Raw genomic sequence first — 19,121 nt, forward strand, 5'->3', positions numbered from 1 at the left:
CATGCCTATCTGAAGGGCTGTCTGGCTGAAGTCCGGTTGAAAGATGAATAATGTCAAGAATAATAATAGAATTGTAGAGCTGGAAGGGACCTTAAGGATCATCTAGTCTAACCCCCTGCAATGCAGGAATATGCAGCTGCCCCATACAGGGATCGAACTTGCAACCTTGGCATTATCAGCACCATGCTCTAACCAACTGAGCTGCGAGAAAGCAGAGACCTTGAAACACCAGGACAGCAAAATGTGTGGGACAGCAGACTGCACAGGTCACTTCTTCCTCCCCACTTGGATGAGATGTGCCATATTTCTATTTAAATCAGGGGTTGTGAACCTTAGGCCTAGGGGCCAAACATGGCCCCAGGAGTCTTCCTGGATAACCACCCCACTCTCCTCAGGCCACACCCTTTTGCTAGCCCTGCTTTGCACCTCCCTTGAATTTTTTTGCCTGCCTGGAATGTTTCCTCGAATTCTGCTAATGCCTCTTGCTTGCCTGGGTAGACGAAGAGAGAGGGGAACATGAGTATGTGCAGAAACTAGCTTACCATACAAGGAGAACATTTGCATCCATTGCCCCGCCCACTTTTGCTGCCCACAACTACCAAGCGGCTGGTCCCCAGAAGGCTGCCTATGACTCAGACCGAAAAAACGTTCCCCACCCCTGATTTAAATTATAGTAGTTATTTCTAAATTTGCCTCCATCCATATGAATTAGCAGATCGATGCAGTTAACATTAACAAACAAATGCACATGGCATGCAAAAACAGTCTTTCTGGCGATGCATTTAGTCTTTATCAGCAGTGTGCGAGCAGCCACCCTCATTTGACACACGAATTGGAAAGTGGGAAGAGAGCTGCATTCAAGGCAAAAGCTAGCGTGGATCAGGAACACTGCCAAGCCTCCTGTCATGTCTTTTCACAATCCCTCCACTGCTCCCTTGCTGTCCCAGAGACTTCTGAACATGTGCAGTTAAGGTTGCTCAGTATCCAGTTCAGGAAGCCCATTCTTGGGGCCTGAAGCCAGTGAGCATCAATATTGTTACGTACTGAAGTTCTCACCCTGGGCCAGCAGGGGGATACTGTAGATAGTTATGCAAATGAAGGATCGAAAGTGACGTTCAGTGATTGGATAGTTTTAGAAAGTTGCTACAGTAACGTTGTACTGGAACTCTATATAAGCAGCCTGACTGAGCCCTTCAGCTCAGTTCTGTTCTGGCCTGTGAATAAACAAGAGCTGTTTGAAGAATCGCTGTGTTGTCTGATATGTTCACCCACAACTTAACAAATATCAAGACCACGAACCAGTCTCATATTGCAACCTATTTGAATCTTGGGCCTGGGTGTTTTGCGGCAATATTATTTCAAAATACTAGCTGTTGCTTTTGAACAGTGATATGAAAGAGAGAATATACTCCTCTTTCCCAGTGTTTCCCCCAGATCCTCATTTTTCTGTGGTGGAAAATTTGCCCAAAACGTGGGAGGGAAAACCCAGAAAGCCTCATTGTTTGTCATATTCCTGCATCTTTACATCGTCACCTTTGCCCTTTTCCAGCTGAACCACTTCCCTGGGCCCTGCCTAGATTTTGGCTGCGAGTCTTCTGTAACTTGAGCAAGCAGACACCAGGCTTGTGTGATCTACTTCATTTGTCACCGGAGTCCAGAGATTCACCAGCTGGAACCAGGTGGAAAACAGCAGCTGGCAGTGGGTGGTGGTGAGACATGTAGCTTCAGGTTTATGGAACAGAATTCCCCTGGAGAACATTCTCAGAAATTTGTTTCGGGTACCAGAATAGAGGTCAGTCATGTTTTCTCCTGGTTTCCCCCACAATCCAAGCTTTCTTCATCTCAGCTGCCTTGTTTAGAAGGGGGGGGGACCCCTATTTTTTGTTATTACAGTAGGAAGTCAATTATCTTGCTCATCTAGAATCATAGAATCATAGAATCATAGAGTTGGAAGAGACCACAAGGGCCATTGAGTCCAACCCCCTGCCAAGCAGGAAACACCATCAGAGCACTCCTGACATATGGTTGTCAAGCCTCTGCTTAAAGACCTCCAAAGAAGGAGACTCCACCACACTCCTTGGCAGCAAATTCCACTGTCGAACAGCTCTTACTGTCAGGAAGTTCTTCCTAATGTTTAGGTGGAATCTTTTTTCTTGTAGTTTGGAACCATTGCTCCGTGTCCGCTTCTCTGGAGCAGCAGAAAACAACCTTTCTCCCTCCTCTATGTGACATCCTTTTATATATTTGAACATGGCTATCATATCACCCCTTAACCTCCTCTTCTCCAGGCTAAACATGCCCAGCTCCCTTAGCCGTTCTTCATAAGGCATTGTTTCCAGGCCTTTGACCATTTTGGTTGCCCTCCTCTGGACACGTTCCAGTTTGTTGGAACTGCTGCAAATTACTCAAGAGATCTATGAGTTAGATCCAGATCTCTTATGTTGGCAGCCCCATGGTGTCCTACATAGCCTCACCCTATGATAACACTATGGTCTGCCCCACAAGTCTCAGGCATTGGGATGATACAGACACATTTCATTTTACCTTGTATATGAAGGATTTTCCTTTTTTCCTTCCTTTTTTTTTGCCAAGAGGCAGTGGCATGTAACAGATTGCAGGATGTACATCCATCTATATTTGCATATAGATGTCACTAACCACCTGGGGAATTATCTGGCACATTCTGATGCGCTCCCTCCGCAGATCATGCGCAACCAGCACTGCACTTTAAATGCGGCTCTCGTGATTCATGTACCCGGTCTTTAAAGGATATACACTTCAAAAATATGGCAGACAACAGTGTCTTAATGAGTTACGTAGCTTCACGAATCATGACAGCACCACCAATGCCATTTGATAACGTGGGCCTGCTGGGTGTGTTGGGGAGGCAGATTGAATGCCTACAAGTAGGACCTGCAACAAAGTGTTGCAGTGCGGAGTGACCCTGTTCCAACCAGCCAGCCACATTCCCCTTTCAGGATATTCCATCCCAGTCCCCTCTGACCCTGCCAGAATTCAGTGGCCGCTGCACACATGCAGTCTACAACTGGTCTGTTTTGGGGTTCGCCTCCCGTTTGTGTTTTTCCCTAGCCATCAATTTTTTAATGATTTGGGGGGCATCCTACAAATTTTGGGGTCCCCACAAGCCTGCCCATACCTCCCTCTTGCATGACACTGTTTTGGCAATACAAGCACCGCTACTCCCACCTGAAAATTAGAAGCAGAACAAATGACAGACCCAGAAACAGAATAGAGAATCATAGAATTCACCTAGTCTAACCCCGTGCAATGCAGGCATCTCAGCTAAAGCATCCATGACAGATGGCCATCCAACCTCTGCTTAGAAACCTCTAAAGGAGGAGAGTCCACCACCTTCTGATGGAGTCTGTTTCACTGTCAAAGAGCTCTGGAGAGCCAGTGTGGTGTAGTGGTTAAGAGCGGTAGTCTCGTAATCTGGTGAACCGGGTTCGCGTCTCCGCTCCTCCACATGCACCTGCTGGGTGACCTTGGGCCAGTCACACTTCTCTGAAGTCTCTCAGCCCCACTCACCTCACAGAGTGTTTGTTGTGGGGGAGGAAGGGAAAGGAGAATGTTAGCCGCTTTGAGACTCCTGAAGGGGAGTGAAAGGTGGGATATCAAATCCAAACTCTTCTTCTTCTGGTGTTTAGTCTGAATCTACTTTCTTGTAACTTAAATCCATTGGTCTGAGTCCTCCCCTCCAGAGCAGAGAAAACAAGCTTGTTTCCTCTTCCATGTGACAGCCCTTGAGATATTTGAAAATGGGTATCCTCTCAGTCTCTTCTTTTCCAGGCCAAACTAACCCACCTCCTTCAACCATTCCTCATAAGGCTTGGTTTCCAGACCCTTGATCATCTTGGTTGCCCTCCTCTGCACAAGTTCCAGCTTGGCAACCTCCTCCCTAATTGTGGCACCCAACGCTCCACTTGTCTGTTTGTTTTTATTCTGTGGAGAAGGGTTTTAACTGAGGTCCAGCTACGAGGGCCTTCTGGCAGTTCCCTCACTGTAAGAAGTGAGGTTACAGGGAACCAGGCAGAGGGCCTTCTCAGTGGTGGCACCCACCCTGTGGAACACCCTCCCATCAGATGTCAAGGAAATAAACAACTACCTGACTTGTAGAAGGCATCTGAAGGCAGCCCTGTTTAGGGACGTTTTTAATGTGTGATGTTTTATTCTTTTTTTATTCTGTTGGCAGCCGCCCAGAGTGGCTGGGGAAACCCAGCCAGATGGGCGGGGTATAAATAATAAATTTATTGTTGTTATTATTGTTGTTATTTTATTTCTGTGACAAAAAGGGGAGCCTTGTTGTCATAATGCAGGGGGGAGCAAATGTGGTGACTCTCCAGATACAGATGGAAGGTGGTGTTAAGTTGTGGGTGAACATATCAGACGACACAGCGATTCTTCAAACAGCTCTTGTTTATTCACAGGCCAGAACAAAACTGAACTGAAGGGTTCAGCCAACCTGCTTATACAGAGCTCAACTACAAGGCAACAGTAACAACTTTCTGTAAATATCCAATCATTGAACGTCACTTTCAATTCCTTATTTGCATATGTGGACCTGAGTGAAAACTATCTACAGCATCCACCTGGTGGCCCAGGGTGAGTACATAACAGGTGGAGAGTAGGCAAAGGTGGGGTGGGAAATGATACAATACAGTTGCGGAACTCCACCTCCCATCAGCCTGGCCAATGCTGAAGGATAATGGGAGTTGTAAGCCACTAGCATCTGGAGGCCACTGCATAGGCTATCTCTGCAGTAGGGGGTGAGGACTAAGGGAAGGGGCTGGGCTAAATGCGTCCCAGAGAAGCTGGCCTTTGATGAAGGATTTGAAGGGTAGGCGGAAGAGAGAAACAGCATCACAAAGGTGTTTGGGGAAGCAATTCCAGGCAGAAGGGGAAGCAAGGAAGACCAGGGGCAGGAATCCTGTGACCCACCAGATGTTGCCAGACTCCACTTCCCATCAGCCTCAGGCAGCATGGCCAATGGTCGTCCAACCACAACTGGAAGATCACAGATGGGCACTTCTGAAAGTTGATATTGTTTCTCCAGGGTTACCAGAACAGAATAGCAGCCTTTCCAAACCTGCTGCCTTCCAGATGTTGTCGAAGACCAGCTCCCATCAGTCCCGGCCATCATTTTTTTGTACGCGTTTTTGCACTTGAGATAGTGTTCATGAAGCGATACAGTTACAGCTGGAGACTTTGTGCGGTATGGACAATATCTCCGGTTTGTCAGCTGAAATATTACCTAGCCTATTCCCCAACAAAGCCCCTGTGCTCTCCTACCTTTGCACCAACTGTGATTAAATCAGGAAGACTCAAACTGAAAAGGGTTTGCTAAGTTTGTTCAAAAACAGACAGGATGTAAAGGAACTAGCTCCATGGATTCATATCCTGCTTTGTTCTGAATTTGGTAACTGCAGGTTTCCAGTTCAGGACAAACCGGAAAAGGTCCTGGTTAGGTTCCTTGTGCTGCAATGGGGGGAAAGAAGGAGCTGAATGCACAGGCAAAACATTAATAGATTATTGGCTTATTAAGCCATGATAACATCCAGTAAAGATTGTCCTAATTTATGGATGCATTGAAGCTACACTTACCTTTAAAGAAAAACAACCCCCCGCACCTATTTTTGGGGTGGGAAGCTGCCTGGGTGTAGCCAGGGCGGCAGCTGCCCCCCCCAAATCAAGCAAATTAATAAAAATTCTTAATTGACCACTTGTATCACAGATAACTCAGTTCTGCCCGCCTCTAACAATACCTGCCCCCCCAAATAAATCTTGGCTATGCCCATAGGGAGATGGGATTCTGGGGTTCCTCACCCAGTTCAGTCTTCTGGTTTCCAAGGCCTTCAGCAAACACCAGCTGCATATTTCCCAACTTCATACCACAACCATGAGGTCTAGAAACCTTACATAGTACCAAAACTGCATGTGGGCCAAGTGCTATAGAACACAGGGAATCAAAACGCTGATTTTTGCAGTGGCAGCCAAATCCCAGGTTGTTCTGGATTCATGTCCTTTTTGACACACCAAAAAAGAGAGAGGATTGTACCACTACAAGCGGAGGGTGTAAACACAAAAGGACAAAAGCTGATTCTGGTCTTGTCCAAGCTGCCTGAAGGTCCTTGAGGTGCGTAACATGTAACAAACCACAGCTGAACAATGTACAGTGATGCCTCGGGTTAAGTACTTAATTCGTTCCGGAGGTCCGTACTTAACCTGAAACTGTTCTTAACCTGAAGCACCACTTTAGCTAATGGGGCCTCCTGCTCCTGTCACGCCGCCGGAGCACAATTTCTGTTCTCATCCTGAAGCAAAGTTCTTAACCTGAAGCACTATTTCTGGGTTAGCGGAGTCTGTAACCAGAAGCGTATGTAACCTGAAGCATTTGTAACCCGAGGTACCACTGTATTGGACATTGGGGCGGCCAGACATGGTGGCCTCCAGTTGTGGACTGCAACTCCCATGAGGCATAGCCAGTCTGGCCAATAACCCAGGAGAATGAATGTTGTAGTCCACAACATCTGGATGGCACCAGGCTGTCTACCACCATGGAAGCCAACTTATGGGGCAGATCATTGTGTTCCACTTCTCTTGCAGATATGACATGGTCTTCCAGACTATAGCCTCCTTCAACCTTGACCCATTGCTCATGCTGGATGGGGCTGATGGGAGCCTGAATTCAACAACAGATGAACTGGCTTGTTACAGAATTGGTTCATCAAGCTCAGGACTGTCTACCATGTTGGTGGCTCTCCAGGATTTCAGACCAGAGTCTCTCCCAGTTTTACCTGGAGATGCTGGGGATTGAATCTGCACCATCTGCATAGGTGGTGCATGCTCTACCAGTGAACCACAGCCCTGCCCCACCATGGCAAGAGGAGAAAACAATGTCTTGAGAACAGCATCCTCATTTTACAGCAGATACATCCATTATTCTACAGCTCCACGTGTTCTGGGGCTGGGCTCTGGCAGTAAAAAAGCACAAAAAAACCCAGGTTCTAGGGCGAAACCAATACATCAAGTTAAGTCCTGGCTCTGGAAGGAGCAATAACTGCAGGAGAAGAGTCACACGGCTCTTTGAATCCTCTCTTCCCCATGAAATATGTTCAGCAGTGACAAAATCTTTGGGAGCCTGCCAATCTATCTAGTGGCCATCAAGCATGTAATAACTGCAGTTTTTGAAGGCTTCTGTGTCTTTTCTCCCTGAGAAAATTCAATTTTCCCTATTTCCTCCAACAATTTTCACTGGTAATAATCAATGGCTATCTTAAAGCATCTCTCCAGACGTGTTAAAAAAGAGAGGAAAAATCAATCCAAAATGTTTACTGCCGCAGGAAATTAAGGGAGCAGACAATTACTTCGTGACAGAAGATGAGACGCGAGAAAATAAGAGCTTTATTTTGTTTAATAGCAACTGCCACTTCATACAGTGTAAGCAGCCTCACATCCACAAAGCATGCCAGTATTTACAGGAGATGGAGAGATAGGCACTTTTATGCCCCATTCATTATGGGACTGAGCTGTTCATTTGTTTTCATGCGTCCTTTTTTCAAATCTATAGACTCTTCTCCTCATCTCCGTCACCTCCCGCCCCGGATTGTGCCAATGCAACAGGCTGGTGGACACAAACCAAAATCTGTTAACAGAATAATCCATAGAAAAAACCAATGTTTGGGGAAAGGCGCAGTGGGGATCCTCAGGTAAGCACTTGGCTGTGTTTGGACACACTGTCCAGCTAACTAGCTTGGCTCACACCAGGGTTTCCCAAACTTGGGTCTCCAGCTGTTTGGGGACTCCAATTCCCAACATCCCTGACCACTGGTCCTGCTAGCTAGAGATGATGGGAGTTGTAGTCAAAAAACAGCTGGAGATCCATGTTTGGGAAACCCTGGTTTACACAATGTGCATGATCTATGGCAGCCTTTCTCAACCTGTGGGTCCCCAGATGTTGCTGAACTACAACTCCCATCACCGCTAGCTAGCAAGGCCAGAGCTCAGGGATGATGTGAGTTGTAGTCCAAAAACATCTGGGGACCCACAGGTTGAGAACTGCTGATCTATGGGCTGGTGCATAAGGCTCAAGGCTCCCACTTTTATCCCTTACTTCATAAAGGCACCACAAAAGGGGAAACCTTTGCATTTTGCCCTGACGAACCATGACCAGGAAAGCCAGCAAACCTTGGTTCAAGGCTGGCTAGCAAAACAAACCACAGTCCCGGGTTTTGGATGGAATTTGATGCTAGCTCAGGGCCGGAAAACCTATTGTTGGACTCCGACTCCCATCATCCCTGACCATTGGCCTAGGGCTGATGGGATATGGAGTCTAAGAGCATTTGGAGTGCCAGGTGTCACAAACACCCAACCCTGTGCTAACCCTCACATCTGTAGCTTTTTTTACCTGCTTGAACCAACAGAGAAGCAAAATGGGAGAACTCAAGCTGTGCCAGCCAGCACAAAGCTCCTGCAAAGCATGGTTTTTCAATACTCAAGTTTCTTTGTGGGGGAGGGGCAAGACGAGAACTGCTACTGATTCCCCCTAAGCGGTTGGGTCACCAACAGCCACAAAAGAATTGACTGGTGCCATGCCAAACTTAACTATTAACACTTTTCCATATGTGGTGGTCCGTACATGCATGGAATACTTTATTTTGCAACATGAACCCAGGACAGATGCAAAGTGATCAAAGCAAATAGCATTTCACAGCATAGAACACACCAGCATAGACGTCTCTCTCTCTCTCTCTCTCTTTTCTTGTTAAGCACATGGGCTCCAGATGCAACCCATCATTCAGCGCATTTGTTCAGTTCCTTTGGCCCAAACAACTACGGACAGGATGGTATCCATTTTCCAATTCCCGTAACCTGTCTTGTGCAAGTGTGGAAACAGGTAACGAGTGATGGATTCAGCCTCGTGGGAAAAATCACTTCTTTTTAAAGTATAAAAGCATGCTTAACCCCATAGGGTTAAGAAGACCGGCTTCCATGTTTGCGGACAGCGCCTGGTGAAATGGCAAAGGCTTGAAGAACAGTGCCGTTGGTGTTTTCCAGTGGATCATAGGACTGGATTTAACTATGCATTTTTGCCCCTTTGACCTGCAGAAGGTTGATGTATGCAAATATATATACAGTGGTACCTCGGGTTAAGTACTTAATTTGTTCCGGAGGTCTGTTCTTAACCTGAAACTGTTCTTAACATGAAGCACCACTTTAGCTAATGGGGCCTCCTGCCACCGCCGCGCGATTTCTATTCTCATCCTGAAGCAAAGTTCTTAACCCGTGGTACTATTTCTAGGTTAGCGGAGTCTGTACCAGTGGTTCTCAACCTGTGGGTCCCCAGATGTTGTTGGACTACAACTCCCATCATCCATGAGCTCTGGCCTTGCTAGCTAGGGGTGATGGGAGTTGTAGTTCAACAACATCTGGGGACCCACAGGTTGAGAAAGGCTGTGTGTAACCTGAAGCATCTGTAACCCGAGGTACCACTGTATATGCATGCATTGTGCATACTGGATATGGCCAACCTGAAGCCCTTCCAATCCTGTTGGCTCAAGCCAGTATGCCCAATGGTTTGGAAGTTGGTGTCTGACGGCATGTGGACGACCACGTGGCCCCCACTCCTGCCCGCTCTCCGCAGCTCTCTGGCTAAGCAGGTTTCCCAGCACTTCAACGATTTGTCATTTCACCCAGAGAGGGGGAAAGAAGCTGCACCATGTTAAGTTTCCTCCGAGATACTCTAAAGATCACCTTGAATTACAGCAAGGCTTATTTTTAGTTGATCAATGCATCAGTTATAATTGTTTTGTCAGCCTTACCAAGGCAGCCTTCTCTTCCTCCTCCTCCTCCTCCTCTCCTGCCCCACCCCCACCACTGCTGGGGGCTGCCGACCAGCCATTCCTCCCACCCACCCCACCTCCCAGCTCTGTGTCAGTGATAGGCGGAGGGGGTAGTCATTTGCATAACTTAATACAGGCAAGGCTCAGCATTAGTATTCAGATAAATGCACTCGTTGCAACTTTGCCAACTTGAGATCACTGCAAATTTGAGTGGATTTCCACAGAGACAACAGAAGGCACATCCCCCAGGCCAGCTTTTGCTCCTGCCAAATTTCAGTCACACAGCTTCTCAATGAGATGGCTGCATATATTTTTTTTTAAAAAAATAAAAATAAAATTTTTTTTGAAGGTTTAAGAGGGAAAATTATCCCCTTTTCTAGAATTCTGGGAGCCAGCTGGAAGTGCATTTATTTATTTATTTGTGCTGCTGGAACACCAAACAGAACCCTGAAGCACAGAAGAAGGTGGGGGGGGGGGGCGGGAAGAGAGAAAAGCAGCCTTAGATGGGCAGAAGCTGTGAATGTTTGACAATAGCAGGTTCATTACGACTATTTCAGATCAGATGCTTTTTTTTTTTTTTTTTAAAGGCAAGGACAGAACAGGGACGCACAATACTGGGTTTTTTTGCCAGCTCGGAACACCTTTGGCTTGGTGGAGAATTGTGTGCTCTTTGAAAGCTTTGTTTAAACTAAAGAAAAAGAGGGAAAGTGTGTGTGTGTGTCGGGGGGGAGGGGAAGAGTCTGCCTTACTCTATGTTACTAAAATAGAACGGTGCTTTTCAAAATATATTCCAAAGAACTCTGGGGTTCCACAGCAGCTTGCCAGGGGTTCCTTGATGGAGAGAAAAGCAGCTTCTGCAAATGGCACAGTCTCCGCAACTACAGACCTTCCCCTACAATGAAGGGGAGTGTGGAGGTCACAACTGCAAAGCCTTCGCCAGGTCCTTATGGGAACCAAGAGCAGAGGCGTACCTAGGCTTTCTTGCGCCCTTGGCAAGGGCGTCCCCTGCCTGTCCCTTGAACCCTTGGCAAGGAGAGTGTGCAAACAGGTGGGTGGGCTCTTAGCCACTCCCAAGCAGAGTGGAGAGCTGCAATTTTTGTGCCCCCCTTGAACCTGATCTCACCAACCCATTGTTACCCCCCTGATGAAAAAGTACACCATAAAATAGAGAAGGGGATACTCAAATGTCATCTTCAAGGCCTCTGTCCACATACGGGACTATTCCTCAGGCCACGCCCCTTTGCCCTTCACAGCCACACCCACCCGCTGAAGGCCACACCCCTGACCAGCCTTGCTCTGTCTTCCTTTGAGTGCCCAACTCTGCCAAGTGGCCCCTGAAAGGTTGCCTCTGAGGAAAGCGGTCCCTGGGCTGAAAACAAGATTTCCTCCAAACATTTCTTAGGATCCTTTGTCAAAGGTAGTACTTATTGTTGGTCCAGATATGTGGTAGGTCCTTGATGAAGGCGGGAAGTATTGGACAAACCAACAAACATTGACAAAGACCAATAGCCTTCAAATGGTGTGATGTGGGTTAGCTCATGTGCCGTTCTCCCGAGGTCATTGTACTCCGACGCCCATCAACCCCAGCCAGCATGGCTGATGGTCAGGGATGATGGGAGTTGTAGTCCAACATGGCTACCCCTGGTGTACTGGGTTGTGTCAGTGATGGAGCCTTTGTTTTATCCGGGGCTTGGGGGGAAGCGACTGAGGGACTTTTGCCTTTACAGAAGGTGAAAGAGGTTAAGGGGGGAGAAAAAATGCGGCAAAGGAGGACATCAGACCTAGAAAGGGGTTCTGTATTGGAGATCCATGTTAAAGAGAGGTCCCAGCTCTGAAACAAAAGTCGGAGATTATAAGGACGTTGCAATGTCAGAGAATGAGTGTGTGTGTGTGTGTGGGGGGGGGGACGAAAAACAGCTCCTTGGAAATTAAGTGCATCACTGCACACGCCGTCACAGACAACAACCTACTTTTCAGGTTGCTTCCTCAGTCTCCTGCAAACACCGAACCTGTTGTGGGAAATGAAGATAGGAACAGTAGGGGTGTGGGTTTTTTTGTTTTTAAAGATAACTGAACCAAATTCTGTTGGTAAAGAGCTGAGAAGGAAGCTGTGGCCTTCCAGCTGTTGCTGAACTCCAACTCCCATTGGCTCCAGCCAGCATAACCAATGATCATCTGCTCAACATCTGGATGCCTACAGGGTCCCCAAGATGGCAGCCACGGAGTCCTCCTGAGGCAGCCCAGATAAGAGAGCCTTGGCTTGGATGTTGAAGGCCCCAGTTACATTAGGCTGCTGTTCTCTAGCACCACCAGTGAGACCATCTTTTGCATGGAGTCAGTATCCCCCAGCTGCTTATATGCATTGGCCCATGGCCAGTATGGCCAATGGTCAGCGGGTGTTGGGAGTTGTAGTACGGCATCAGGGGATGCCCACAGGTTCCCGTCATAAATCACAGTGCTAGGACTGCGGTGGCTGTTAACTTTCCACCCCATGCATTAGTGCCACAGGGAAATTCTTTTTCTAGGGAGAAGTGTTCAGCTGCCCTAACACGACCGTTTGAAATCCTGTTTCTGTCCTTAAACTCCCCCACCCTGCATCTTAGTCTCCCATGTTCCGGCTGCTGCCTCTGGCTGCTGGCTCAAGACACATCATCATTAGACACTGCCCCCGCCCCCGTCCCCGGCTCCCTCCCCACCCTTGTGCAGAGGTTGATTCAACGCCAGCGAAGAGCAGGCGCCATGGGGGGAAAAGAGCGCCACAACCACTCAGGAATCATTAGCATTACTGCAAAGGGAACTTGTAGCCAGGGGGCAGAGGCTAAGCCAGGCGTGCAAGTGTGAACTCACTTATCCCCTCGACACCTCCGCAACCCACGCATCCCCGACACCCCCAAACCCTGCCCTGGGGGCGCCGCTCTGCACTCCCATCGCTGCCAGTGAAGGCATCTGACAGCAGATGAGCCAAGAGAACCCGGCCAACTCCGGAGGGTTGCCAGGCCCAAAGGAAGACACATTGAACTCCTTGCATCGGTGGTAGAGTCCCGTTTTTGCTTTGTACTCACGAGGCCCTGGGTTCAGTCCTTAGCATCTCCAGCTAGGACTGGGAGAGGCCGCTGTCCGAAACCCTGGAGAGGCGCTGCCAGGGTTGGTATGGACCATACTGAGCTTATAGGCAGACCACTGGTGCAATTCTGCATAAGGCAGCTTCTGGTCCTCTCCAAATGAAACGGCTCCTGTGCCTTTAAGAGCTGTCAGGGAGAAGTTCAGCAGGTGCACCTTCCCCCATCACTGCACTGCGACTGGAGGAGAGCTCCTCCTGGCCGAACAGCAGAGCCATTTAACAGGATTTCATTTCTACATTGGAGGAGGCACAACCACAGCTGCTCACTGGCCCAGGTGGCTCCTCCCAGTGACCCACTGCCAGGATGACCCTGGGGTGCCCTGCTTGGAGGCAGGCTTCCCATGTTGCAGCAGGCCAAGGGGAGAGGTGTGTGTGTGTATATATGATGCCCTTAAGGGAGGCACAGCAGAACACAGGCAGATGCCTGACCCACAATCCACCAGGCCTGTCCGCTGCACCGCACAAACCCCACTGAGATGGAACCATGTTATCTCTTAACATGCAGATCCTGCTTCTTTCCATTGGGGGTGGGGGTTGCACAGGCAAACTTTCCCAGCGCATGGCGCTACATGCCAATGGGGACAGGGTGTGGAGAGAAGAGTGCTCTTTGGATTCTGCCCCCCCTCCCGCCTCAGGCCCCAACATGCCATAGGCTGCCTAAACACCATACATTTAAAGCCCATTTCCACCACCCAAAGAACACTCTGGCAGCTATAGTTTACTCATCCTGAGCTACAATTCACAGGACTCTTAAAACTACAATTCCCAAAATTCTTTTTTTGGGGGGGGATTGCTTTAAATGTATATTATGCATATGAAGTCTCCAGCTAGGCCGCTCCTGTGCATGTAGGGGGTGCAGCCTATTGAGGGGCTGACCCCAAATCTAGGCAAAGAAATCTCATAACCAGAGACTGAAGCTGATTGGCAGGTTAACTAGCCAACCACCTTCCAACATTCCCTACATGACTCAGTCACAGAACTCTTTCCCTAGACACCAATGCCAGTTGCGGGAGGTGAGAGGCGAGAGGCACAACTCTGGGCATCTGCAGAGCCCCCCCCCCCAAGTTTCCACTTAGGCATCCACAACAACCAGAATTTGGTATTTTTGGAATTTATCCTAAATTCCGCTTACCTGGGCGCAAGCGTCCAATGAACTCAATAGGACTTACTTCTGTACAGAGAAGGGTTAGCATTGAACTTGCCAGGCCTCCTGAACCCCCCCCCCCAAATCCTGAACCTCTGGTAGAAATTACAAGACAGGAAGGGGAGGGGGAAAATTAAATCATATTAAAAGTAAAGGTGCTGCGGGATGGGGGTGGGATGGGGAGAAGCACACCAGTGCTAGGCGAGGCTTACCCAGATTCAGAAGGGGAGGGGGGAGTTCAGAGGTTCCGCGCTCCTCTTCCTCCCCCCCCCCCCGCCCCCTTCAAGACTGATCGCGTATGCTTGCTAAATAATAAAGCCGCACCTGAATGACAACGAGGTGTGGGTGCTGGGGTTGCAGCACTGTGGGGGAGGGAAGGGGGAGTGGGTGGGAGGGGGGCGCTGGTCGGCGTGCGAACCGAGCTCGCTTGAGATTTAGCCGTTCAAGGTTAACCACGAGAGGGAGTCTGCGGGTGGAAGGGAACTCAAAGATCAACCCTAACCCCAAGCACGCCCCCGCGGAGAAGAGCACTTCAGGGAATCAGGCAGGGAGATGGTAGCCCTCCCATTCCCACAGGGAAAAATTAGAATAATTATTCACATACACACCCCACGCGCAATAATAATAATAATAATAATAATCCCTCCTTGAGATGAAACTGCAACGCGTGGTTTTAACGAGGGTGTGTGGGGGATAATACCCCTCCCCATAGAAGGGGGGGAACTCACTTCGTTGCTGGCTGCACCAGAGGTTATTTGCTTAAGTTCACCCCCGCAGATAACAGGGAGCGGCAAAGGCGGTGGTACAAAGGCGACTTTTCCTCAAGGTCATACATACATGCGTACTCAAGAATCGTTGGCACAGTCCGGATGAGCCCCCCACCCACCCCAGGAAAGAAAAAACACCCGCCCCAGCAGTTCCGAGTCCCAACCCATTCCTCAAGGAAGGTCCCAGCCTGCCGCCTCCGTTCCTCTGCTCAAACCATTAAGCCCCATGATCTCCCCCAGAGTCCGGAATAGAACCCAGGTGTCCTGAGGCACTGCTCCTTGTCCCCCCTCCCCCTTGTAGCCAGAAACAGAGCAACCTCCCCGCACTCTCAGCCAGGTCCCAATCCTAATAATATATAGCCTGGCATCATTCGTGAAAGTGTTGGACCCGTTCAAATTTTTTTAAAGTCTTAAGTTTAGCTTCAGTGGGTGGGGTGGCTTTTTTTTGGGGGGGGGGTCCCTTAAGGCTGGCAAACTGGGAGATCCCCCCTCACACACCCCTCCCGTCTCCATCAGAAGGAAGTTTGACAAATATAAAGCAGTTGCAGTTCATACCTGGGTCTGCAAAGTAACTCAGGGATACGGTCCAGGTCAGCAGGAGCGCCGTCCTCATGGTGGGTGGCATCGAGGGTGGGTGCTGGTGGGAATGGGCGCTTCAGCGGGGATGGGTCTCACTGCAGGAGCCTCCCGTTCACACGACCGCCCTTCTCCCGTGTCCGCCTTCGAATTCCTCAGCGAGGCTGACCCGGGTCTCGGGGATTCCAACAGTTGCGGGTTCTTTCCTGCTTTTAAGAGAGGGGGCGTCTACCGTGACCTTGGTGTCTGGGACTGGGATGGTTTAAAGCAAAAGTGGAGGATGTTGGGGGAGGAGGAGGGATTTTTGAAGTTGCAAGGAAAATCCCGAAGCTCATCTCCTTAAAATAAAAAAGGAAAGGAAAGCGGGGAGGGACCGGTCCACTTTCTGCCTTCTTCCTTCCTGCCTTCCTCGCGCTCTCCTGCCCCTCCTGCAGGACTCGCCAGCTCCCCAGCTACTTCCACACTGTAGCCGTCCACCTCCAGGGAGCTCCTGCTCATTCAGCAAGGGTAGAGCATGGCCACGCCCACCGCGGCTCCCGATTGGCTGCCTGGGAAGCTGCACTCATTAAGAAAAAAATATATATATCACACGCTCGCATTCAGAAACCGCTCGCTGGCTAGCGGTGGCTGGCTTGCTGGTTCGCTCGCTCGCGGGCGGGCGGGCATGGGTGAACCAGCTCGAGCATCGCCCCCCCTCTCCCCGCCTCCCCACCCACCCCCGTGGGTGAAAAGGTCCGAGCTTAGTGGGTGCGGTGGGGAGTGTGAGGGGGAGGAGGCAGCTGCTGCCTGCGGAAGGGTGTGCAGCACGCTAGCAAAGGCACCTCGTCCAACGCATCGTGTATCACAATGGGGCACATCATATACTGAGTGTTAAATTAAAGGCTGTGTGTGTGTGTTGCTAATTGTCCTTTTTTAATATTTAAAAGGATCTTGAGAATGCCAGCATCCGATAGTCCCAGAAAGGATGCAGCGGTGCCTTCTCATATTCCAAACTCCTTCCACATAGAACCTCGTTAAATTGCATTTTTCTCTGGGGTGGTGGTGGGGAAAGTATTTGTTTTCCTGGTTTCTCTCCCCTGCCCTGGAAAAAGGTATTTTTTTATTTTGTTGAAATCCAATCTCTCCTCTGATATTTTGCCTGTTCTGGGCTCCTATGTCGAAAAGTGTGGAAGTTGCATTATTTATTTGTGGTGGGGGTGCTGGTGGGATGATCTGCTGACCCGCTTTGCAGGGAAAGAGAAAGGCGAGAAATAGCGGGGGCTGAACAGCAAGGCCCTGGGGTGGGAAAGCACGTTGCACAACAATCTGATGCAACAACTACATGCATCAGGGCAGCTTTCTGACCGGGCCTTGCTTGCCCCCAAGAGACTCTGCCTGCCCCCTTTTGCACATAACCTAGCTCCTTAAACTGCCCCCAGGCGGGCCTAAATGAAACTATAGCTTAAATAGTAGGCTGGAGGGGCTTGTCTAATTCAAATTTCTGCTTGTCTAATTCATAGGCAGGGCTTAATACGAGCCAAATTTTAGCTCTATTTTTTTTTTGTTTTGTTTTAACCTGCAGACCCTTGGAACATGAGTGCATTGAGCATGTTCAGAGTGCATTCCTCCCAGCACAAGTTCTTGACTCCCTAATATCGGGCTATGTACACATTACTATCAAAAAATGCTATTGTTCTTTTCTTCAATTTGCATTGACTGTTTTTTTTTTGGGGGGGGGAGAATGCATATAAATGCAGTATTGCCTAAGAAATGGCAGGAGAGATATGGGTTGTGGCTAACTCTGCTTGCCAAACCAGCAGTGGTAGTGCACTGTATGCAGAGCAAAGGAGGGAATGTGTACACAAGCCCTAAGGGCAAAAGGTCACATGACACCCAGTCTACTCTCCCTCCCATCCTGCTTTTGGAAATGAATAATGCTAGGTTGGCATTCATTCAGTACTTTTAGGCTGCAGTCCTATATGCATTTACCTGGGAGTAAATCCCATTGATAGGGACGCGGGTGGCGGTGTGGTCTAAACCACTGAGCCTAGGGCTTGCCGATCAGAAGGTCGGCAGTTCGAATCCCCATGACGGGGTGAGCTCCCGTTGCCCAGTCCCTGCTCCTGCCAACCTAGCAGTTTGAAAGCATGTCAACGTGCAAGTAGATAAATAGGTACCGCTCTTGTGGGACGGTAAACGGCATTTCTGTGTGCAGCTCTGGTTCACCAGAAGCGGCTTAGTCATGCTGGCCACATGACCTGGAAGCTGTACGCTGGTTCCCTCGGCCTATAGAGTGAGATGAGCGCACAACCCCAGAGTCGTCTGCAACTGGACATAACTGTCAGGGGTACCTTTACCTTTACCTTAAATCCCATTGAAGTAGACAAGTATATGATTGCACTACCAGGCTGCAATCCTGAACGCAGTGGATAGGATTGTGCTTTGAGACAGCTCAGAGAACTTTGTATACCTGATCTCAACCATCTGCAAAGTGGGTCATCATTATCCCCATACTGAGGATGGGAGAGGGGTGAGGCAGAGCGGCTTGGGCTTTTTCATTGATCCCAGATGTTCGGAGTTGCGGTTACTCTTTGGTGAGGAAAATGCACACCGCCATGACTTCATGCAACCTGGACTGGGCCTGGACCAATGGTAATCCTGCAAAATACTTTCTGTAATGAAAGAGATTACAGAAAGGCTGCAGCGGGAAATCCATGGTTCAGTCTCTGCACCTCCAGATAAAGTTGGGAAGGAGCTCTGCCTCAAACCCAGCCAAGTCAGTGTGAACAGTTCTGAGCTTGGCTGCGCCAGTGGCTGGCTTTCTTGGTTTTTAGTTGATGGGCAGCGTGTGATTATGGGTGGGTGGGGGATGACCTGGGAGAGAAGGAGCGGGCAGGGGGGGGGGGGGGAGTCAGAGGCATTTTTTTGCATCATGTTTACCATGATTACTATCTCTTCATTTCCTGTGCCCGTAGTTTGACTACAAACCCTACACTGATTAGAAAATATATTCAGTCTCAAAAATAGCTTTCTTCTGCTTTTGATCCTGCAATGCTACCATTAATATATGTGCACATGCGGGGCAGTTTCAAAAGTAGCTCCCCATGCGCTTGGAATTCTGCACAATATGAGGAAAGACAGGCTGATTTATGCTAATGGTTTGAGGTAGAAAAAAAGGTGTCAACTGGCATGGCTTTGTGACTGTTCTGTCACCTGCTGTGAGTGAAAAGCATGTAGAGTTAGGACGGGCTGCATTTCTGCATTTGCAAGACAGGTTACGCCACACTGCCAAAATGAGCAACTCTGTTCTTTTTGATGGGTGATCGCATGGGATGATGTGAATTGGCACTGCAGCGTCCCTGCATTCCTTGCGAGCACAGCCATGGTTCTTGTTGTGAGCAGCAGGGGTTGTTGACCTACGAGATGTGGTCACATCTGATAGGTCTGCTCTCTGTTCTGACCTATAAGTGAGATTGAATCATTTGGACTTGCTAAACGCATCTTCCACATCCTGTAAGGGGCTGGCTCTGTGGTTCAGTGGGAAAGGGGGAAAAAAAAGTTCACAGGTAAGGCCTGTGACTGACCAGGAAGAAGTGAGAGGCAGGTAGGCTGCATAATACAGTCCTACGTGGGGCTACCTTTGAAGCTAGACTGGTGACTGGGAGCGGGCGCCG

At 49.1% G+C, this 19,121-nt stretch overlaps 1 protein-coding gene across 3 annotated transcripts in view; it reads right to left on the reverse strand.

Moving 5' to 3' along the window:
* Positions 1 to 16,069, reverse strand: part of KIRREL2 (kirre like nephrin family adhesion molecule 2) — a 62,059-nt gene extending 45,990 nt beyond the window's left edge. The window contains exon 1 of one of the 3 annotated variants that reach the window (XM_081868907.1): positions 15,448 to 16,069. In XM_081868907.1, coding sequence (XP_081725033.1) covers positions 15,448 to 15,517 — 70 coding nt within the window. In that variant the 5' untranslated portion in view covers positions 15,518 to 16,069. The remainder of the gene's footprint in view (positions 1 to 15,447) is intronic. The other 2 variants (XM_081868906.1, XM_081868905.1) reach the window with 2 other exon arrangements.
* Between the last annotated feature and the right edge of the window lie 3,052 nt (positions 16,070 to 19,121).

The sequence above is a fragment of the Podarcis erhardii genome, assembly GCF_964252035.2.
Source record: "Podarcis erhardii genome assembly, chromosome: 7".
NCBI classification, from domain to species: Eukaryota; Metazoa; Chordata; class Lepidosauria; order Squamata; family Lacertidae; genus Podarcis; species Podarcis erhardii.